Source organism: Lactuca serriola, chromosome 5 (genome assembly GCF_051521515.1).
Source record: "Lactuca serriola cultivar US96UC23 chromosome 5, Lser_US96UC23_V15, whole genome shotgun sequence".
NCBI lineage: Eukaryota > Viridiplantae > Streptophyta > Magnoliopsida > Asterales > Asteraceae > Lactuca > Lactuca serriola.
This window is the reverse complement of record NC_136412.1, coordinates 343,190,220-343,211,989: the sequence shown is the minus strand read 5'-3', so window position 1 is coordinate 343,211,989 and position 21,770 is coordinate 343,190,220. Positions and strand designations below refer to the sequence as shown.

General features: G+C 33.7%; 5 protein-coding genes across 11 annotated transcripts; 2 read left to right on the top strand and 3 right to left on the bottom strand.

The window, feature by feature from the left end:
* Window positions 1-7,692: 7,692 nt before the first annotated feature.
* Window positions 7,693-9,977, top strand: LOH1 (RNA-binding CRS1 / YhbY (CRM) domain protein). 4 transcript variants are annotated; one of them, XM_079003749.1, is made up of 4 exons: window positions 7,693-7,986; window positions 8,370-8,694; window positions 8,781-9,191; window positions 9,281-9,977. In XM_079003749.1, the coding sequence occupies exons 1-4, from the start codon at window positions 7,883-7,885 to the stop codon at window positions 9,827-9,829; spliced, it is 1,389 nt and encodes a 462-aa protein (XP_078859875.1). In that variant the 5' UTR covers window positions 7,693-7,882; the 3' UTR covers window positions 9,830-9,977. The 4 variants fall into 4 exon arrangements, with proteins under 4 accessions (XP_078859875.1, XP_078859876.1, XP_078859877.1 ...); XM_079003750.1 differs by having other exon boundaries at window positions 7,694-7,986; window positions 8,373-8,694; XM_079003751.1 differs by having other exon boundaries at window positions 7,695-7,986; window positions 8,395-8,694.
* A 14-nt stretch (window positions 9,978-9,991) lies between these two features.
* Window positions 9,992-11,677, bottom strand: LOC145055430 (protein FAR-RED ELONGATED HYPOCOTYL 3-like). Of its 2 annotated transcripts, none has more exons than XM_079003753.1 (4): window positions 11,544-11,677; window positions 10,771-11,180; window positions 10,408-10,625; window positions 9,992-10,317 (listed from the first exon to the last, which is right to left on the bottom strand). In XM_079003753.1, exons 1-3 carry the CDS (start codon window positions 11,590-11,592, stop codon window positions 10,434-10,436), a joined length of 651 nt encoding a protein of 216 aa, XP_078859879.1. In that variant the 5' UTR covers window positions 11,593-11,677; the 3' UTR covers window positions 9,992-10,317; window positions 10,408-10,433. The 2 variants fall into 2 exon arrangements, with proteins under 2 accessions (XP_078859879.1, XP_078859881.1); XM_079003755.1 differs by having other exon boundaries at window positions 9,992-10,314.
* A 1,468-nt stretch (window positions 11,678-13,145) lies between these two features.
* On the top strand, window positions 13,146-15,760 carry LOC145055428 (RNA polymerase Rpb7 N-terminal domain-containing protein). Of its 3 annotated transcripts, XM_079003747.1 has the most exons (9): window positions 13,148-13,331; window positions 14,007-14,115; window positions 14,455-14,574; window positions 14,670-14,765; window positions 14,849-14,936; window positions 15,017-15,101; window positions 15,180-15,243; window positions 15,339-15,425; window positions 15,511-15,760. In XM_079003747.1, the coding sequence occupies exons 3-9, from the start codon at window positions 14,464-14,466 to the stop codon at window positions 15,559-15,561; spliced, it is 582 nt and encodes a 193-aa protein (XP_078859873.1). In that variant the 5' UTR covers window positions 13,148-13,331; window positions 14,007-14,115; window positions 14,455-14,463; the 3' UTR covers window positions 15,562-15,760. The 3 variants fall into 3 exon arrangements, with proteins under 3 accessions (XP_078859874.1, XP_078859873.1, XP_078859872.1); XM_079003748.1 differs by lacking the exon at window positions 14,007-14,115 and having other exon boundaries at window positions 13,146-13,331; window positions 14,849-14,927; XM_079003746.1 differs by lacking the exon at window positions 14,007-14,115 and having other exon boundaries at window positions 13,149-13,331.
* Window positions 15,761-18,399: 2,639 nt separating this feature from the next.
* Window positions 18,400-19,450, bottom strand: LOC145055427 (uncharacterized). Its single transcript, XM_079003744.1, has 2 exons — window positions 19,295-19,450; window positions 18,400-19,202 (listed from the first exon to the last, which is right to left on the bottom strand). Exons 1-2 carry the CDS (start codon window positions 19,300-19,302, stop codon window positions 18,620-18,622), a joined length of 591 nt encoding a protein of 196 aa, XP_078859870.1. The 5' UTR covers window positions 19,303-19,450; the 3' UTR covers window positions 18,400-18,619.
* Window positions 19,451-19,863: 413 nt separating this feature from the next.
* On the bottom strand, window positions 19,864-20,770 carry LOC145051067 (uncharacterized). Its single transcript, XM_078999213.1, has 3 exons — window positions 20,440-20,770; window positions 20,149-20,326; window positions 19,864-20,071 (listed from the first exon to the last, which is right to left on the bottom strand). The coding sequence occupies exons 1-3, from the start codon at window positions 20,768-20,770 to the stop codon at window positions 19,864-19,866; spliced, it is 717 nt and encodes a 238-aa protein (XP_078855339.1).
* Between the last annotated feature and the right edge of the window lie 1,000 nt (window positions 20,771-21,770).

The window sequence follows — 21,770 nt, the reverse complement described above, 5'->3', positions numbered from 1 at the left end:
ATAGATAATAAGCACATATAGCATTTAATCATCTAAATACTTCATATTTGTGTGCAAAATGAAAGTAATTATGCACTCATTTGTTAAAAGTGGATGGCTAGTGAATTTGGCAGCGCTCCGCCTAACACCTTGAATTTTCCTTTGATGTGACCTAGGTACGAATGTCACTAAGTCTTAGTTTTATATTCCTTGTGACTAATGATAGTCTAGATTCCTCCATAATCCCGATGTTTATTGATCTATAGTTGATAAGGAGAAACTAGGTAAGATCATACCAGAGGTAGGGTCCGTTCGGTATATAGAGTATACTGTTTGGAAATCTTACTTTAAACACATCACTAAATCTAGCCTGGACATCACCCCTTAAATAGATCAATCAGTATTTTGACATGGAATCACTGATAAATCTTATTTATAGATTCGACTATGAATATAAATATAAGTTACACTGAAAGTGATATAAGAGTAGTTTAACTTATAGAGATTTTCCTTACCAAAGTCTGAAAATTTTACAGGCAGAACTCTGACTTGATAGCTTCAAATTTTCGGGCTCTCAGGGACCTCATAGCTTTACTAAAAATCCTAAAACATAGAGAAATTTCGGAATTTTGACCTGAGAAGGTTAGAGAGAAGGAAGTTGAGGTGTGGGAAGAATGAGGCTTGAAATCGTATTTATATGGCAACATTTGGGGAGGCACATCGTGCCCAGACCAGAGATGCGTCATCACCTAGATCTGGTCGGCTGCTCTCCACGTGACATGTGGCATAATTTTTTTTGGACCTATGTGGATCCCTTCTAGAAGCGCGCGTCACGCCTCCCGTGCATGACGCTTTCGCAAAACTTTAGAAAATTGTATCTTTCTCATTCAAGCTCCATTTTTGACGTTCTTTATATCCATGCATAGCTATCGACGAGATCTACAACTTTCATTTAATCTTCGTCGGCTATTTCTCACTCTATTTTTAAAGTAATATTTTTAACAGACTTGGGCTGTTAAAGTCCGTATAAAAATCATAACTCTCTCATATGACCTCCGTTCTTGACTATCTTTATATCAACGGATAGGTATTGACGAGATCTCAACTCTCATTTAGATTGTTTTGCCTAACAATCAGTCGGTCTTAATTTTGGTTTTTATGTCGCACACTGCTACGCTAAAACTTCTAAAAATCATAAATTCCTCATATGAAATTAGATTTGGACGTTCTCTATATGCACAAGTTCACTTTTATACTTACTAAGAATTTTGTTTGGATTACTTAGGATAGTAAGCAACCTATCTTCGATTCACTTTTTATGACACGCATAGCCATGTCAGTTAATTGCGAAACATTAAAGAAGCATAACTTCTTCATACGAAGTCGGATTTCATAGTTCTTTATATGTACAGAATCCTTGTCAGATCTACTATAACTTTGGTTAAGATTATTTATCCTAAATAATTTTCTATCAGAATCATTTATTTATTGCTCGCATGATGAATAATGATAACTTATTATATCTTAAGCGTCTAGCTTGAATCTGCGAGCGTTACACTTAAAATGGTCACGAAAAGTGTGGTGAGCTTGAATCATGTTGTGATATATAATTATTAACAAGCTCTCTAATTCTCAAATTTGATTAAGTTTACAAGTTGGGACTAAAGTGTTTTTCTACAAACATTAACTCTGATTTTTTTGGAAATTTACCATGAATGGTTTTTTATAAGTAAGTTTTCAAATTAACCCTGGTGAGGGGTGTTACAAAATATGAGTAAATCGATTTAGCAGATGACATATGAGTAAAGTGATTTCGCAGATGACACACGAGATTTTGCAGATGTCATCTACGAAATTGCAGTTTTCAAATTAACCCTAGTGTAGAATGTTTGTCAGTTCTAAATTTCCCTGATTTATTAGATTTGGAAATTTTGAAGACAAGATTGGAAGATAGACCTAATATTAGTTGTCTTTCTAACATCCAACATTGCAATATGTTATAGTATTGTTGATGAGCGTGAAAATTAAAAAAAAAAACGATATTCGAAAAGTCTCAACTTTTGTATGTGTGTATCTGGTAGATAGTGGTTGTGCTCTGATGGAAGACGCTCCGATTGTTCAAGACAATATAATGATTCGATCAACTGTTGGTGGAGACCGATCACTAAAAAAGGATTCGATGAGAACCAATCTAGCAGAAGAGGGAAAGGCTTTAGTGAGAACCAATATAGTGGGAGATAATTTTGTATAGGTGTGTCTGTTTTAAAATTTGAAATTAAATAACCAGGTGATAAATACACATACACAAAAACACCATTCTATGGTAGCCTGCTACACTGCCTTGTGCAGAACCGGTATAATTAGCAATTCTATCAAACAACGAAAACCCAACTCAAAGGATCAAAAACCTACAAACTTTCAGCAAGAAAGCTTTTCAACTAGCACCAGAAGTAAAGAGTGTTCATGACGAATTTTAGTACAAAACGATTAGAATTTTCGACTATCTTTTCATACTTACCTTTAACCTATCAACATACGAGGTTGAAGATTGTTTTATTTTAGCAAGAATTTTAGAAAATTTTGAAGACATTTATAACTAAGGGCTGGAAATAAATATGTATATAGTGAAACCTTAACATTCCACACATATTTACCATCCAAGCATTTTTTTCACCTAACTCACATATTCATTATTTATTGATAAAATATAAAGCATACATTTTGATTACCGATAAAAACTATTACATAACATTAACACGTTAAAAGACACATTAATTAACATTATTAAATAAAACACACCATGATACTCATCATCTACTCATTATATTAAATAAAACATGGCATATTACTCTTCATCTACTAATGTGAAATTGATCTACGGGCAGTCTTGGAGCGATGATAGTTACTATGAGGATCTGCTATCACAATCAAAAAAAGAAAACAATGTCAGTAACTTCCCGGGAGGGTGCTCCGGCAGTCTAGTTAGCTCTTATAAGGAGTCGGGATGTATATTGAGAGAGTGAGGAGGCGATCCCTGTACTTGAGCCTATTAGCCTTTTTATATTAAGGGTTGGTGAGGTGTCCTTTAAGGGACCGGTGGTTGTCGAGACAAACAAATAAATAATCCTAGAAATTGCAAACCAGGTAGTGTATAATGGCAAGGGGATCAAATATATAGAGATTGGTCAATTTGTAACTTTATAAAATATCTTTTAAAAAATACTCAAAAAACAACAATAAAAATAAAAATGGAGGATTTTAGTCTTTTGATTTTTTTGAGAAAACTAAGTTGTACTAAAACATGGAAACTACAATTCGACTAGAAAAAGAGTTTGATATAAATCAATGAGAGAAAGATGGTTGATATTAGCTTTCATCACATGGATACTTAGTTAATTATTATTAGGCATTATGGTGCAAAGCCTTATGGTTCATTTTAATTTGGCTATAGTGATCTAAAATATTAAATCATCTAGACTTTTGTTAGTCAGTAAAATAACTAGAGAAGTTCATAGCATATTTCCTTGGTTAAAGTCATAATTTCCATGAAGCATGTAATTAATGAAAATTAACTAGAATTAATATTAAAAAGTCACGAAATCCAAGAGGAGTCAAAATGTTTTCACTACCATGTTAGAGAAAAAACTTTCATGATTGTGCGAAAGGAAAACAAACACAAACACCATTTGTTGCTTTCTAATTTGAAGACCCATTACTTAATCTACCTAGCTTTCCGGTCATCCACTTTTAACAAGTGAGGGCATAGTTACTTTCTGCTTACACATAAGTATTTGTAATGCTTAAATGTTATATGTGTTGTTTAGTTGTGTTTAATATATTTGTGTAACATGATATAGTTATTTATAGAAATTATTATATTTAAAATATGATTGGGTGGTGAAGGGCTGTGTGAAATAATAAATGAGCGGTTGTGATAGGTTAGTAAAGGGTTGAGTAAAATAATAAGTGAGATGCTGAGGTAAGTTAGTAAAGGGTTGTGCGAAATAATGAGATGTGACATGTTGTGTTGTAACCAAAGTATTATCGTATTGTTGTGTTTATTGTTGTGCTATGACCAAAGTATTATTGTACTGATGTGCTTAGTCATCTAGGGAAAATATTAGTTAGTAAAATGGTGTTCGAAATAATGAGATGTGACATGTTGTATTATTATAACCAAAGTACTATCGTACTGTTGTGTTTACTGTTGTGTTGTGACCAAAGTATTATTGTATTATTGTGTCTAGCCATCTAAGGAAAAATATTAATTAGTAAAATGATGTGTGAAATAATGAGTTGTGCCTTGCTGTGTTGTGACCAAGTACCATCATACTGCTGTGTTTACTGTTGTATTTACCCAAAATACCATCATATTGATGTGTTGTGCCCAAAGTACGTACTATTGTACTGATGTGCCTAGATGTTTAAGGAAGAATAATTGACAAGCGCTACTGATAAAGATCCTTTAGGAAAGATCCCTCGAGATCATTATTTAAGGATTAGGAAGTGAGGATAATGAGAATTGGTAACCGAGTTATTTGTTTGCTGAAAAATATATAATTAACTATATTATTGTGGGTTGAAAACTCTATGTATTCACTAAGTTTCCTAACCTAACCCACTCAGTTTCTTTGTATCACAAGTATCGATATGAAGGTATATGATGTTTGGATTTGATGAGAGATTAAAGGAAATGTAAGACATTAGATGTTGTAAGACCAGTAATATTTATGTTTATGTTTCTCATATCAATTATGACATCCCAAGTTTTAATAAATTAATGAAAAATATTTCTTTGGAAATACTTTTACGGGACAAATTTTGCTATATAAAGAATACTTTGTTTTTAAAATAAGCATAAATAAAACGGTCTTTTTTAGCTGTAAAAATGTGGATGTCACACAACTCTTCTTAAATTCCTTAACACATGCTATGTTCTCACCATAGTCTTACATAACACTTGTCCTAATGGACAGTCTATCTCTTTATCTCATCAAGAGACCTTTTACTGATCATCTAGTACTTAACTCATAAAGTACTTAATCTCTATCTTCTTATCATACTCTTAGGTGTTCTACACAATACAATTAACTCGCTTATATGATTATAATGCATATAATCATATTTCATCTCTTTCTACCATTTCTTAGGTATTTAACAAATATCCTTCTCATATAACCATACATACATTCATACATAGGATTATAATGCATATATACTCTTTCTTTCTCTACATCTTGTAGGTATTACTCATAATATCATTAGCATCTACTCAATCATACTCTAAACATACGTACATGCTCTGATACATGTTTTAAACGTATGATCTCATACATAATTTGAATATACATACATGATATGATACATGATTCAAACTTATATTCATAAACATGGATACATACATACAAACATACATACAAAGATTATAACATATACTCAAAATCTAAATAGAGAGTGACAGTTATAACTCGCCTTGTTAGTTAGTGAAGACTAAATACCCTTGGATCCATTATTCCATTGGTGCATTCTTGATCCATCTTCTTTGCTCAAGGTCTATTAATACAACATATCAAGTTTCTTAATACTTGTATTAGCGTATTAAGATCTTAATGATTCTCTTGTTTAAAATGACCACTTAGTGGATCATAATTCTATCTTCTAAATTTCTACTTCTTAACCTATTCCAACCAATGAATTAAGCATCTCATACTACCTAATTCATTACAATCTAATACCTAATGCATCAATCATAATCCTTAATCGTTAGGGTTTCAAACCCTAACTCTCATTGGATAGATTTCACCATGGAAATCACTTCCAAAGCTTGGTAAAGGCTTCTAGACACTCTCAATAGCATCATACTAAAGCTATAGGTTGATCTAACCAAGCATTCTAACAAAACCAACACATTCATCATTAAATCTCAAAGCTTAAGAAAATGGAGAAGTCTTTACTTTATTTTAGAGAGGACGATAACCCTAGCAATCCACCTTCTCTCTCTCTCCTATTGGCACAAAATTGTCATCAAAATTGCCACCTCTTAGCTCCCCAATTGATCTCCCAAAGAAAATGATCGGAAATGAACCCTTAACTCCATTTAATCCGTGTTCTAACCTCGTAACTGCGCCGCGATGAGGTTCCTACCGCATCGTGATGCATGTAAGTTGGTTGTGGTCAATTACTTGTCGAGTCGCGGTGCCTTCCCCTTATAACATCCTACTTTGGCCACCGCGTCATGGCACCCATATACTATACCACAGAGGGAAAGTACATTATCCTCTACTTACGATGATAATTTGACCCATTCTCCATCACCCTCACCGTATCATGAAAGGACCTTCACTACACCGATGTGGCTGCTTGACAGCAACGCCTTAGCTAATTCTATTTCAGCTTTAGGACATTTTCTTCCAATCTTCTAACATTCATATATTCTTCGTCTTATACCTGTTTTCTATGATCTTTATATCCACGCGAAGGTGGGGATACATTCTACACCTCTGTTAAGTCATTTCTCACTCTTAATCTATTAAGTTACAAAAGTTGACCCAAAAACAAAAAATTTCTCGTTTTATCATTTTGTTTTCACTCTCAATAAAAGAGGTGTTTAATATTGTTTATTTAACTCAATATATTTATTTTTATGTGGCGACAACAATGAATTTATAAAAAGTGTTTGAAGTAACTTATATGTTGGCAAGAATCTATAAGTTAATAAATATTTTTTTCAAGTGTTTGGATTAGCTATTTCAAAACAAGTTATAAACATCATTAAAACTCAAAGTGTGTGACTTTTTAATTTTTTTTCTAAAATAGTAAAAAACTACTTTCAAAAACAATTTTTCTATTTTCCAAACATTTAAAAATACTTTTTCTATTTTCCAAACTCAATCAATCCTAGAGGTGGCAATCGTGTCGGGTTCGTGTCGTGTCGAAACACTAAACGGGTTAAAAGTGTTTGACCCTAACCCAACCCATTTAATTAACGTGTCGTGTCGTGTCAACCCGTTTATTTTCGTTTCGGGTTAGGGATATACCTTGAAATATGTCGTGTCTTGTGAGGTTAAAAGATTGAGTATGTTGAAAGAGTAAGAGTTTGGTAGGCGGAAATGAAAAACTAATTGTTTAGAGGCAGAATAGATGAAGTCATAGCAAGTTTAGATGACAAAATTAAAAGAGTGAGAGTTGGGGAGGCGGATGACAAGGTCATGAGGATGTGAGAGTGGTGAAAGAGACTGAGTAGTTTGGGAGAGAATGGAAAAACTGAAATGAAATATTGATCTAGACAGCTAAGTCATTTCAACATTACAAAACAATTCGATTCAAAGGTTTTCTTTTACTTATGCTTTTGGTTTTATATCTTTCTAGTTTATTTAAATAATTCAAAAAACTTGCATATAAATAAACGGGTCATTTTCAAGTCATATTCGAGTTGAAATTCTCAACCCTAACCTTATCCATTTAATTTTCGTGTCGTGTCGTGTCAACCCGTTTATTTAAACGGGTTGAAATATCTTACCCAAACCCGTTTATCTCGTGTCGGGTTTCGTGTCGTGTCAATTTTTGCCACCTCTAATTAATCCTATCTATTATTTCTGTTATAGGTGAAAGGAAAATTGAAAATAAGACCACTGACGCAGCACTAATTTTTTTTTAACAAAAACCACATGATTTTAACATAAATTTTATCTTTGTGTTCGGTAAAAGGAAAATCGAAATTCGCTTCAACCAACGTTTACCCTCGCAAATTCACACCGAAAAAACTAGGGTTTAGGTTTCAACTATAGGGGCATTTGAATTTTGAGCTTTGGCTCAAAGCTCCGTTCGACCCAATACCCAACAAGCAACATAAACCCTAGGCAATCGTAAAGGGAAGCACTTGAAGGGAAAAAAAAATCATGAAATGATGATAGGAGCTCTAGCTTCAATGACATTTTGCAAATCGAAACAGCTGAAGAATCTCATCTTCACCCCGTTTCTATATCGCCAATTTCTTCACAAGCCCAGGTACACACTCTCCCGTTGCATCTGATTACGAATCGTCCACAATATTAAGTTTATATTGTTCATCAAATGCGTGCTTCCAACTCAAATGTGAAGTAACTGTGTTTGATATTGATCAGTTGATAGATATCATGGTACGTAAGGGGGACGATTGAGTATTTTGCTAGTTAGTTAGCTTGGTTATTTCAGTTTTGTTTAAATTACTTGTCTGTTCTTATTCGAATTTAATCAAGATCCAGAGGATTGTAATTGTGTTCATCTGGTTATACCAGCCATGTTCAATTCTCATCAGTATAAAAACATGACTGAATAAGTTTGCTACTCCTATTTCTTTTCGTTTCAGCTCTTCACCATTAGAGGATTTTTCTGCTAATCTCATAGTGTAGTAGTTTTTCTGATGTTATATACAAGGTTCTGCATCATGAAGAAGCTGTTATATCATCACATGGAGCCAAAAGATGCTTCCATGGGGGTGGAAGTATGGTGTGGTATCATTCAGCTCCTATTGACACAGTTCTCAAAGTTATTGAGCCATCGCTGAGCCATGGAACCGAGACTGTAGCTAATGGTTCAGCTGAAACTAAACCAAAGAGGAAAAAGTTAAAGGGGAAAAGAGCAGTTGTAAGATGGCTCAAGTTCTTCAGATTCAAGAAGAAGAAAGATTATGAAAGAATGACATCAGAAGAAAAAATTCTCTTCAAACTGAGAAAGGTAAACTTTGTTTATGGTTTATACACACATCCAAATTATAAACTCTTCCTACAAATAACAAACATTATTATTATTATTATTATTAGGCTCGAAAAAAGGAGGAACGATTGGTTGAAGCTTTGAAGAAGATCGAACCAAAAGAATCATCAGAAACAACCCACGATCCAGAAATCCTGACACCCGAAGAACACTTTTACTTCTTGAAAATGGGCATAAAAAGCAAGAATTACGTGCCAGTTGGAAGAAGGGGGGTATATCAAGGTGTGATTCTCAACATGCATTTGCATTGGAAAAAACACGAGACTCTGCAAGTGATTGTGAAGACATTTACACGGGAGGAGGTGAAGGAGATAGCAGTAGAGCTTGCAAGATTAACCGGAGGAATTGTGCTTAAAATTCTGGAAGATGATGAAACCATTATTATGTATAGAGGAAAGAATTATTCACAGCCACCTACAGAGATAATGTCCCCTAGGGTTACCCTCCCTAGGAAAAAGGTTTTTTTTTTTTTTTTTTTTTTTGTGTGTGGGTGATCAAAATGGGTCGACCCGATTCAACCCCATTTGACCTTTTACCTATCTTGCAGGCATTAGACAAATCAAAATATAGAGAGGCCCTTCGTTCAGTTAGAAGATACATTCCAAGACTTGAACAGGATCTTGAGCTTCTTCGTGCAAAGGCTGAAAACGAACCTGAAATCGATCTAAATACACAATTTGATGAACCTCAACAACATTCAAACCTTCAACATGGAGCTAAACAAAAGCTTAAAGAACTCGTTGCTAAAAATGATAATAAGTTCAATGAAGAAGATGATGATGATGATGATGATTGTGTTAATGGTTCGGAACTTGTTTCGGATTCAGAAGATTTGTCGGATATTTTTGAGACAGATTGTGAAACGGATGAAGAGATTATAAAGAATGAGGATGAAAAACCGCTTTATTTGGATGAATTTGACAAGTTTCAGGTTCAAAGTAAGGTGGATGAAGAAGATTTTGAGGAACATTTAAGGAGGATATCTGCGGGTTCAAAGAAGGAAAAGGATGTGGGGCCCGATTTTGATTTTGATTTTGACGAGGTTGATCGAGTGGTTCTACGAGCTGCTTCACTTCTGAAAAAACGAAGAAGATGATGGGTTTGGATTATTATGGTGTTTTGTGTTTTAGTTGATTAGTTAGATGGCCTTTGTTTCAAGTGTTAACATTGCTATTTAGCCATGAAGTATTTCCATTTTGGTGTTTTAACTCCCTAATTGTTTAATTGTATATCATATTATCATATAGATTGTTAAACATATAAAATGATGTAGTATAATTTTTCCATGAAATTGCAACAAGTCCATGAATGGTTTCTTGATCTAACTAACTAATACAAGTTCCATATGCAAGGAGTACATATACAATCTACAGTATACTACCTTTCTCCATTTCTTGTATTTTTCTTATTAACCTCAAAATCCAAACAATTTTTGGTATGCATCCCCTTCCTTTGGCAAAATTTGACATCAGCATCAATCATCAAAGATCATTACTTCTAAAAGCAGTATCATCATCTTCAACATCCTCGGTTTTGTGTAGAATTTGAACTTCTATTTTGTACATCTACATGTCTTTGTTCCTACTAACAAAAAAAAATATATACACTAAATAACACAAGATCCATGTGACTAATAATGTATGATGAGAAATACAAAACAGAATTTCAACTCACTTTCTATGCTTCAACTGTAGCTACTTCTACTGTTTCTGCTCTTTTGTTTCTATCTCTCTCACGTTATTAACAGCAACTTGGATTTTTGTTGACAAAACTTCTGTCTGCTGCTCAATTTCTCCTAAAAGCATGCATAGATGCTCCCTGTAAAACTTAATTAATCCATCTTGATGCTTCAACTCTGCAGTCAATCCTTGGATTCTCCTTTCTTTACAATCCTACCAAGTAAATTGCAACCAATAAATTATTCCCAAGAACCCTTAGACATGACATCACAGAACAGGTTGTACAGTGTTTGACATGTTCATTGCACTCAAGATCAAAAAGGTGGAACAAGATTTGTAGGTAAAATGACAAACTTACCCCTTCATTGACAGAAAGACAAGTTGACAAAACTAATGGATGAGTATGGTCTTTTTCAAATTTAGTCACAACCCATTTCCCAAATTTATTTACTCTCACAAGCATCATTGCATTGCAACCTTGTCTTGAACTCGTATGTTGTTTCCTTATATGCCCAAATTGATTCTTGGATTTTGTATAATAACCTTCTTTATTACAAGAAAGTCTGCGAGATATAATTTTTTTATCAACTTCTGAACGACGACACTGATCGATACGCATTTTAAATCCTGCATGTCGTGCATATTCATCATAGAATTTCTTAGCAGCATCCTCAGATTCAAACTCCATACCCACACAAGGTTCTTCAACACCCCTTTCTTCACATGATACATCACTAGTACTACCATCAGCTGCTATATTCACATCCACTGTCACCAGAAAATGTGCATTTTAAACTATATGATTACATTTGATTATATGATATTCTTCAAGTTGCAGTAATCAATTTTAAAATAGGGCCGATTAATCAATTATGCATTCCTCACATGACTAAGTAACAACATTATCGATGCACAGCAACTCCGGGATCAAATTGGGGGTTATACACTTTAATTAGACATAATTATCATGTTCGGAAGATTGATTGCGTTGAAGAGTGGGTTAACATAGGTCCATTTATGCATGTTATATAGAATGACGGCGATTAATCAATACTGAAGTAGGGTGTTAGGGTAAAAGGTTAATGTGAAGTGAAACACATGAAATTAGTAATAGAAAGTGATTAAGTTTACCTAATTCCAGTGTATCTTGTGATGAATCTCCGATACGAGCGCCGATCATCGCCTTGTCGAGACAAATTCACAGTGACAAAAGCTAAACTGCCCGGAGGAAGCAGAGAGAAGGCCGACAGAGGATTTCGCTTTGTTTTATTTTCTTGATAAACCATTTTTTTTACAGTAAATGTTTTTTTTATAAGATTTCAAATTGTAATTTTTTAGAAAAATGCATTCTCTTTTTTAAATTTTATTCGAGAAACTATTATATTAATTCTGTAAAAGCCATTATATTTTCAATTTCTAACAAAATTTATTTATGGTATGTTTATAGCCAATTAACATGTCATTATTAAATGTGAATATATATATATATATATATATATATATATATATATATATATATATATATATATATATATATATATATATATACTAGTTGTGAGACCCGTATATTATACGGGTTGATTAAAACAAAATGTTAACTACGAACGATTAAATAGAAATTTTATTTGAATTTGAAATTGAAATAAATGAAAATTATGAGGAAAAAAAACATGCAAAAAAATAAATAAATTAAAATTATGTGTTTAGTGTGTACTAAACGGGTTAATTATAACAAAATGATAAACACAAAGGTTTGAACTGTAAATTTATTTGAAATTGAATTTGAAATTTGAAATTTAAAATTTAAAATTTAAAATTTGAAATTAATAGTAATTATGGTAGGTTTAATTTATGGAAACTAAATTAATGATATATTGAAAATGAAAATTAAAGTAATGACAAGTGGAAAATAAATATATATCAAATTATGAAAAAATGACATGTGGCTAATTTTATGAGAGAATGACATGTGGCAAAGTCATTTTCATTTATTAAGGTAGATATATATATATATATATATATATATATATATATATATATATATATATATATATTACTATATTATAAATGAGACATTTTTCTTTTCATCAGATTCATTTGAAACTCCTTTGTATTTTTCCTTTCATCACATTTATTTGAAACTCCCATAACTTTTCAATTTATAATATATATATATATATATATATATATATATATATATATATATATATATAGAGAGAGAGAGAGAGAGAGAGAGAGAGAGAGATTGGCTTATATTTTACAAGACCAAAGTGTATAAATACTTTAAAATTTATATAAATAAATTGGACTTATTATTTAAATTATATTGCCCAACAATTAAAAGGCATTTTAAGATTAAGAGGCAAAAAAATAAGATGTATCCAAACACTCTAAATCTGAATTTTTAAGAGGGTGTCTCTTATTTTTCAATTAAGAGACGCCCAAATAACCTCTAAGTCTCTTTCGAATTAGGAATGGTGTGGTGATTTAATCGATTGTCACTTCTTGGAACCTCAAACGATGAAATTATTCCTTCTCTATTGGCCTCGTCGTCTTTATCGTGAGTTTTTTTAAGCACTTTTTTTTGATGTTATTATTGTTGTAAACCCTAATTTATGAGAGGATGTAAAATTGAAGTTTTTGATGAAAAGGGTGTTTTTGACAAAATTGTTCATTAAATGGGCATAGTTTTAAACTTATTTAACAAACGGGGTGATTTAGCAATTTAGTCAAAAGAAAAATAAAATACCGTGCCCTAACTCTATTCTTACCGAGCGACGAACGCACGCCTCACCAACGTACGCCACACCATCGTCTGCCATCTCCGGCCACACCTCCATCCGGCGACTCCACCTCCGACCACACCAGACGGGGGAGACTCCACCTCCGTCCATACCTCCAGTCGGCGTTCCTTCTCAGGTTCGATTTCTACCTTTATTAGGTTTATTGATTAAGTTTTTTAAACTCAAAGTGCCTGATTCTTTATCCTTACATAAACTTCCCACAGTTTGGATTTATTTATTGCACCTGGTATTACATTAACTACGAGCCTGCTAATGGAGAAGTAAAGGCAATAGCATGTTCTTGAATTGCTGTTTTGTGTGCATAGCCATTCATAGTATTCCCTGTTCTCAAAGATTCAGAGTAAATTTAACACATGATATGAGTTGCCCGTTCAATAGTTTGCATTCCATATAATGAATGTTTTCATTGCTTTAGTGATAACTACTTCATTCAACAAGCATCCCTCTGTCTCCATGTATCATTTTTAATTGTTTTCGAATTTTGGAACTAGATTATGTTAGGTTTCTGATTGCTTCAGCATACCAGGTTATTTTCATCTTCTGTTTCTGTTTTCTGAAAATCATACACATTGATGGTCTATTTGATCATATGGTGAAATCATAGTGAAGGAATAGCTTATGTGAAAATTGAGTTTTTCATGATGTTTGTAGGTTGCTTTTGTATTTCTTCCTATTGAGAGTTTGAAGCTCCACTTATAATACATGTTGCTATGTGTTAAATTTTATTTAATTGGTTACATGAAATGATAAGCCTTGACTGAGCTGTCTGTTTGCTCTTCGCTACATGAAGTGAAAATTAAGGGTATGTTTGGTTGGATGGAATGGAATAATGAAGGAATGGAGTTGGATGATTTGGAATGACAAAGGAATGGATTGGACAAGTTAATTGAATAAGAAAGGTATAAGAATGAGTCATTACCTTTAACTCTACTTTATACATTATATATAATGAATTTCCTGTTGACATAAAAAAATATGGAATACATTCCCTTATTCCATTCCATTCATTCCCTTATTCCATCATACCAAACACTACCTAAGAAGATGGAATACGTTCGGTTACTCCCTCCATATTTTCAAGAATTGTAAACCAATCCATCAATGACAGTGTTTATTAATTATCATAGTTACAAATTGTTGATTTTGATAATAATAAAAAAAAAATTCCATTCTTGACTTATAGTGACACTTTTTATACAACTATTTGCCTAATTAAACTTCACAATTTTATGTAACAGGTGTAAAATATGTTCCAATTAAGCCAATTGGAGCATACATTGCGACTGAAACCTGATCTTTTGAGCCTTCCTATCAATGAAGCTATTAAGGGAGAGCTCGAGGCTCTTTTCTTAGATAAGGTCTTTAAATATATTATTTTCTTTTTTTTGTTTATGCCTGTTTTATATTATATCCTAACAGATACAAAAAACAAACAATTTTTAAATGTTAACAGATAATCAAAGATTTGGGACTTTGCATATCTGTTTATGATATCCAGTCAATTGATGGTGGTTTTATCTTTGCCAATGAGGGTGCTCCAACCTACACAGTATGTCTTAACTTTAAACTTCTATCTCTTAATATTTCTGATTATAAAATAATATTTTAATATTATTGACCTTTTTTTGGCAGGTGAAATTCAGGCTGATAATCTTTCAACCCTTTGTAGGAGAAATTATATCTGCAAAACTTAAAGAATCTAACGCTGATGGTATACGCTGTAAGTTTCTTTATATAAATATACTATAAAAAATAATAATAATCATGTTTATGTGATAATATGATAATTCCAAATTGCAGTATCAGTTGGATTTTTTGATGATATATACATACCAGCGTTCCTACTGCCAAGTCCTATCAGTGCTGAACCTGACTCAGAAAACAAGTGAGTTGTCAATTTTAAATTTTAAAATTTTCAATTATGTGATTTAGGGTTAATTTGTGTCTACCTTTTTATCATTAGGAACCAAGTTAAATGGATATGGAAATATGATGGTGCAGAATATCTTATAGATGGATATGATGAGGTTCAGTATCTTTTAACCAAGTTCAAGAAGTCATTTCATTGTATACTTTTGAGAGCTTACAATTAATTTATAAAATATTTGTTGTTTTATTGCAGATTAGGTTTCGAGTTCATAAGGTTAAGTTTCCTGAAATCCCAAAAGAGCAAAAAGATTCAAAGCCATTTGCACCTATGGTGGTCATTGTAAGTTGCTAAAATATTTGTTCAAGTTTCCATATTCCAAAATTAAAATTTTAAAATTGAATAAATATTGTTGTATTAATTGCAGGGGTCGCTTGTGTGTGAAGCGGGTTTGGGGCCCATTTCGTGGTGGGTCTAGTTGAAATTTCGTCTGTTTTCTGAATGAATATACGGGGCTTAATTAGTACAGAAATTGTCAAACTACTGTTGACTCTTAGCTTAAAAACACACATATATATATTTTTCAATATTAATTTCCCATTTTAAGAGCATTTGGGACATATGAGACTTAAATCAATTAATTAGTAATGATTACCAGAAAATTGTTGTTTGATTTATGCATGAGGTTTAGGTATCGTTTCCAAAGTTGATGTTTGGTTTGTTATCATTGGATGTAAGAATGTAGTAAAGTTTTGTATTTAGAATTAAGAACGATTGGTATGGCTCAAAAAACGACATGGAGAGCCGATGTTGCATTATTGTCCTTTTGTTTAAGTCTTTTTGAGGTTCAAAATGCAATTTCAAACACCCTCTTAGATAATTGATTAGAAAGACGAACTAAACCAACTAATAATGTCGTTACTTGTTTGCTTGAGCTTAAGTGGAAAATAGTTTTCTTCTTGTGCTCGAATATCCAAATGGCTCTAGATACTTTTAAATAAATGTTATTTAGTCTTAAATTTCTTTAATAAATTTTATTCAACTTGAGTAGGTTATTATGAAATTTTTAACTAATAGAAAGATAACACTTTTCTTGGTTCGTATAATAATTAATCGATGCTGACAATTCAGTGGAAATTAGGAAAAACATGTATGATGAGGGTAGCGTAGGAGGTGATGCATGTGGATGTGGATGCAAAGCATATCGAGAAATTGTCACAGATACATTATTTTTTTGCGGTCATAAAACCTCCTCTAATTGTAATAGTATCTTCAAGATGGTCTCATTCGGCAACAGGCATGCTAATCTCCACATCTACACCATTCTTCATACCATCTTTTACTTCATAGTTGTAGTTAGAGATGGGTGTATGCCAAGCTTACACACTTTTACATCCTCCTTCGAAGTGCCATCTCAAAATAAGTGTTTAACATCAATTTCCCCTGCAAAACATATTAAGAATCTACTCATAAAATGCTAAAAAGTACTTTTATATATATATATATATATATATATATATATATATATATATATATATATATATATATATATATATATATATATATATATATATATATATATCGTCCATTATTGTGCTGAAAATACCAATGATAATCTCAATGGGCGACGTTATCAATACATCATGTTCATCCATCACTGTCATGTACATAACATCATGAAGAATATTAAGGGTCATTATGTTGAAACAAATGTTAGAGAAAATGTCATTGCCCATTTTTCATAACCAATCAAGCATGTCACATTTACAGTGTTGCATGTTTTACTCTAGCTAACTTTTTTTTTTTTTTTTTTTTCAAAATCAGATATTCTATACGATTTACATGTCTACAAAATAAAACTTCAAATGGTCGAGTTTCTCTAGTCCTAGATCACAATTTGAAAATCAAATTCCGATAACAATACACATGATATGAATATTAGAAGACATGTTAAGTGTAATGTTAGCATAATCCGTCATGATAGTCATGATATGAAGGCTACACCCCTAACGTCCCTAAGACATTCCTTTCGTCTAAAAAAAACTAGAATCGCGATTTGACACTCTGTCGCTTGCCAAAACTGTAGGCTAAGGGAAGAGTCTGATAGCTTCCATCTATGACAACCGCTAAGAACATTGTGCATAAATAGTCCATTTTTAGAAGAGCATTGTCTACAAAGATTACCAGTAGCATGAAGTTAAAAAAAATGGCGGAAAGATTGGGGGCTTTAAGATTGGGGGCCCTTTAAAATTAGGGGACATAAGCCTTTGCTTAATTTTGCAAAGGATAGAACCGAAATGTATTTTACCTCACATCCCATGAGAAAAACAAAAACTCAAAATGGTGGTTCACATTTTTTGATGTGGGTAACATTTCCCGGATCGATTATTTCAAGATTATGTAAGCTAAGATGAAGATCGACAAAGTTTTCTTCATACACTCGGTTAGATGAACTCATTTTTAGAAATGTTTTCAAGTTGTGAATACGAAGAAAAAAAATTGTAACAATACACATTTCTCAAATGATGAATATGAAAACCAATCCGGAATGTGTATCTAAAATATACAAGATGCATTTTGAAATGTTCTTTCTTTTTGTCATCTCAGATTCCAGGATATCTTTATGTCACATCTCACCAACCTAACGGTCACTCTCCAGTAGAAATTGTTAGTCTTGAACATGGTGTTCAAGACATAGTTATCCGTTTGCAAAACAGAGAAAGGTTGGGTCACTTTTGTTAAGAACATTTTTCATAATGGTTAGTTTTGTTAATACCCCTGTTACGGAAATACCCGTTGATCTCAAGTTCTCAACATATAAAACTCATGGTGCTCTTTCTTCTCTCGCTCTCAGCCTAAAAGAGATTTCAATCCTCATAATTTCCCTCTTAAAATATTTTTCTGTGAAAATCTGATAGCTTTCTCTTATTATCCCCGACTCCCCATCAATTTTCACCAATAATCATGCTTCAAGCCGTGAGACGTTGTACCAATCTTAGAGAATTTAGAAGTTGCAACGACAAATGAATGATTTCAGATGCACAAAATCTCAACTCAACTCTCAAGGGTGTCTCTTTAGTCTCGTATATCTTTGTCTCTCTCATGAGCTCACCAGAATTTGGAAGTCTCATCATCTCAACCACTCTCCGTTAAATGTTCATTAGAGTAATTTGTGTCAGTTTGTTTGAATATATAAATGGTTTTTGCATCGCTCTCATAATAGAAAAAAAAATGTTAATAGGGTTAGAGTGTTAAAAAGTTTATGGCAGATTGTTTAAGGTGGATAACTACTAATTCAATCACATAAACTCAAAACTGAAGCAGTAAAAGTGGATTGTTGACATGAAAAAGAGTGAATAAACAATGTCTTTTTATACAACACAATAGATTCCAGTTCCAATTCGTGGTGAAGCAAACAGAACAGAAATTGAAGCTGAATTAACTGATATGGGCCATATTTCTTTACATAAACCCATCAAAAAGCAGCTTTCAACTTGACCACTTTTCTGGCTTAGAGATCGAACTGTTGAAGCAATTCAATGCAGAAAAGCATAAACAGCAGTTGAAATATAAACCAAAAGAGCAGAAGTGACCAGTACAATCATGGAAGCAACTGCATTAACAGTGGATCGACTCCCACAAGACAACATCCCCAGTCGAATCTCGATCACATTCACCATCGATAGCATCAAGAACAAACACCCCATCACTGATCCAACAGCCGATCCAAGCATCCCAAACCTCAACGCTTTCAGATTAATGTGTGCTCTAAACGCCTCATCAGCATCCTTGCTATTCAGCAGATTGATGGCGAGTTTAAGACCTTGAGCGACGAGAGACGAGAAGAGGAAGAAACTAAACGATACAACCTCGAATACCAGAAGCTTCTTGGCGACGGAGATGTCGGCGTCGCAGGCGGATCGGTTCTCAAGGCTGCGTTGGCCGGGAGTGGTGAGAGAAAGTCCGACGAACACTGCGATTGTGAACAGAGAGTTCACGTTTACGAGCCCATCGAGTGCGGTTACGTGAATGCTCGTTGTTGATGTTGATCGTGAAGATGATGATGAGATCCTCGTACCGGTTTGTTGATCGTAGAGATCTTTTGTGTGGCCATCAAATCTGAAAACGAATTGAAACAAATTAACACTAAAACAATCGAAATACGAGTAATTGAGATAGACATAGAGAAAGAGGGAGATAAAAAAGCTTACTCTGCCATGGATGAAAGCTTGAAAGCTCCGATTCATTGAAGGAGGGGTTGCTTTTGGGGTTTTGTGGGTAGAAGAAGTTATCCTGGAGTGCAAGTTTAGGCAACTAAAGACAATTATTGGGGTTCGTTTGATTAAAACAGAACTTGTGGGTATGTCGTGCAAACATTCTAAAGTTTGATTATAAAACTTGTTATTACCAATGTTTTAAAACCCGGGTTTTTAGTTGACCCGGTGTGACGACCGCTTCACGGGTCAACCGGTTCAATCGGTTGAACCGCCAGGTCAACCCGGTTTATGGCATTTTTCTATTTTCATATATTTTTGCTTTCAGGCATACTACATAGACATATAATACCAATAATTTGATGTCAAGAAAGTTTAATCTAAACACAACAAACAACGAAATAGAGTATTAATAACATGCTATAGATCAATCTAAACACAACAAACAACCACATAAAGTATAAATAATAAAAGAAAACATAGTTGTAGACAAATCCAAACACGTTACGACCAAACCAAATCATGGATCTTGAGAAATTGGAGTATTATAAGCATCGATCTCGCGGTCACTTAGCAAGAAATTCACTATCAACTTCATGATCAACATGGTCACCTTGTGATTCAGAAGCCGGTTCATGCTCTTGCTCATCAAGCATATTTTTCAAATCATTATAATTAAGTTCTCCTTCCCGCTCTTCTTCAACCACCCAAAATTCCGTCTTATCAATATTTTCATAGTCAACAGGATCGTAAGACCTCATATCAACCTTCAATCTACAAAAACATTCAAAAAAATCTCTAATATAACTTGGTCATTTTATAGCATAGTATATCTTAGCAAAATACCATACCTATTTTGTAAACGCAAGTTGTAATGAACAAATACAAGATCATTTAGCCTTTGATGTTCCAATCTATTCCTCCGTTTCGTGTGAATCCTTTCAAATACACTCCAATTACATTCGCAACCGGAAGAAGATGTCGTTTGACTTAATATTCTAATAGCAAACTTTTGCAAAACCGGAATATCTCCACCAAATAACTTCCATCACTCATCTACAAAAGATATAGTTAGAAAAATATATATATTAGAAAATACAATATTTTATATATAATAATGACACATTAAATTTAAATCATACCTGGACAAGTAAGATTACGAGAAGCAACGGCACTAGATCTACCAAAGGTACCTTCAGCATCACGAAACCTGCCTAAATTCAATGTAATATTTAACACATCATCACCTTTAAAAGTCTTCTCAACCATTTCAAGAACGCCTTGAAACACCTCATTCTTCTTACAAAGATTTGCATGATCATATTGAAAAACGGGATTCAACCAATAAGCTGCACAATAAATACTTTTTCTTAATATCCTATCCCATCGACTATCAATTATGTTAGTGTAAGGCCTATATAATTCCTTCTTCTTGTTAAACAATTCCTTAATCCCTCTTCTTGCCCGACGCATCCCCTCTTAAACATAACCAATTGCAGGTTTTTCATCCGAATCACACAACCGCAAAAGCTTTAACAAAGGAGTCATTACTTTCACTGTAATCAAACAATTCTTCCAAAAGATTTCATTCTGTAACATCCCGAGTTCAGGAGTGCAAGTTCAGGGTTCAAAGTGTAAATGTGAAAGGGAAACTCGGCGAGTCCATGGGTGGACTTGGCGAGTAGGGTCGCGACTCTGGTCGCGTGTGAAGTGGCTAACTCGGCGAGTCGGCGGCTGGACTCGACGAGTTAGTGCTGAGTGGAGAAAACCCTAATTTCGGAGGGTGGGCCCTATTTAAAGGACATTATACCCTCTCCCCAGCCTCTTTACCCTCTCTTGAAGTCCAGAAAAACCCTAAGGCGCGTTTGTGAGTGGTTTAAGAGCTTTTGAACCTTAGAGAAGAGATTTTAGAAAGCTAAGAGGCTTGGAGCAAGGGGCTTTGCAAGGATTTGGATTTCTCTTCTGTTGGAGCTTTCCTTTGAGGTATTATTTCGTTGCTTGGGCTATTATTCATCATTTTGGAGTTTTTGGAAAAGATAGCATGTGGTGTTTTGAGTTTGAAGGTTAGATTTGAGGTTGCTACCTCAGATCTGGAATGGAGAAGGTCTAGAGTGCATTAAAGTCCCTGTTCTTGAGTGATTGGTGAAGCCATCTTGTCCCAAACCCTAACCCTAGAGTGTCTTATGCTTAGATCTCTTTGGATTCACGTAAAGTTTGCCACTTTACGTGATGGATGGGTTGTAGAAGAGTAGATATGTGGGTTGGATCATTTGCATGGCCTGGAAAGCTTATGTATGGATTAAAATCTAGAGGTACTCGGCGAGTCACATAGGTGTACTTGGCGAGTTGCTTGAAGATGGGCAGGAACTCGGCGAGTTGGAAGAACAACTCGGCGAGTTGGTTGAAGATAGCCTTGGACTCGGCGAGTCTGTTCTTGGACTCGGCGAGTCTGGTCGTAAGGTCCTAACCTTCT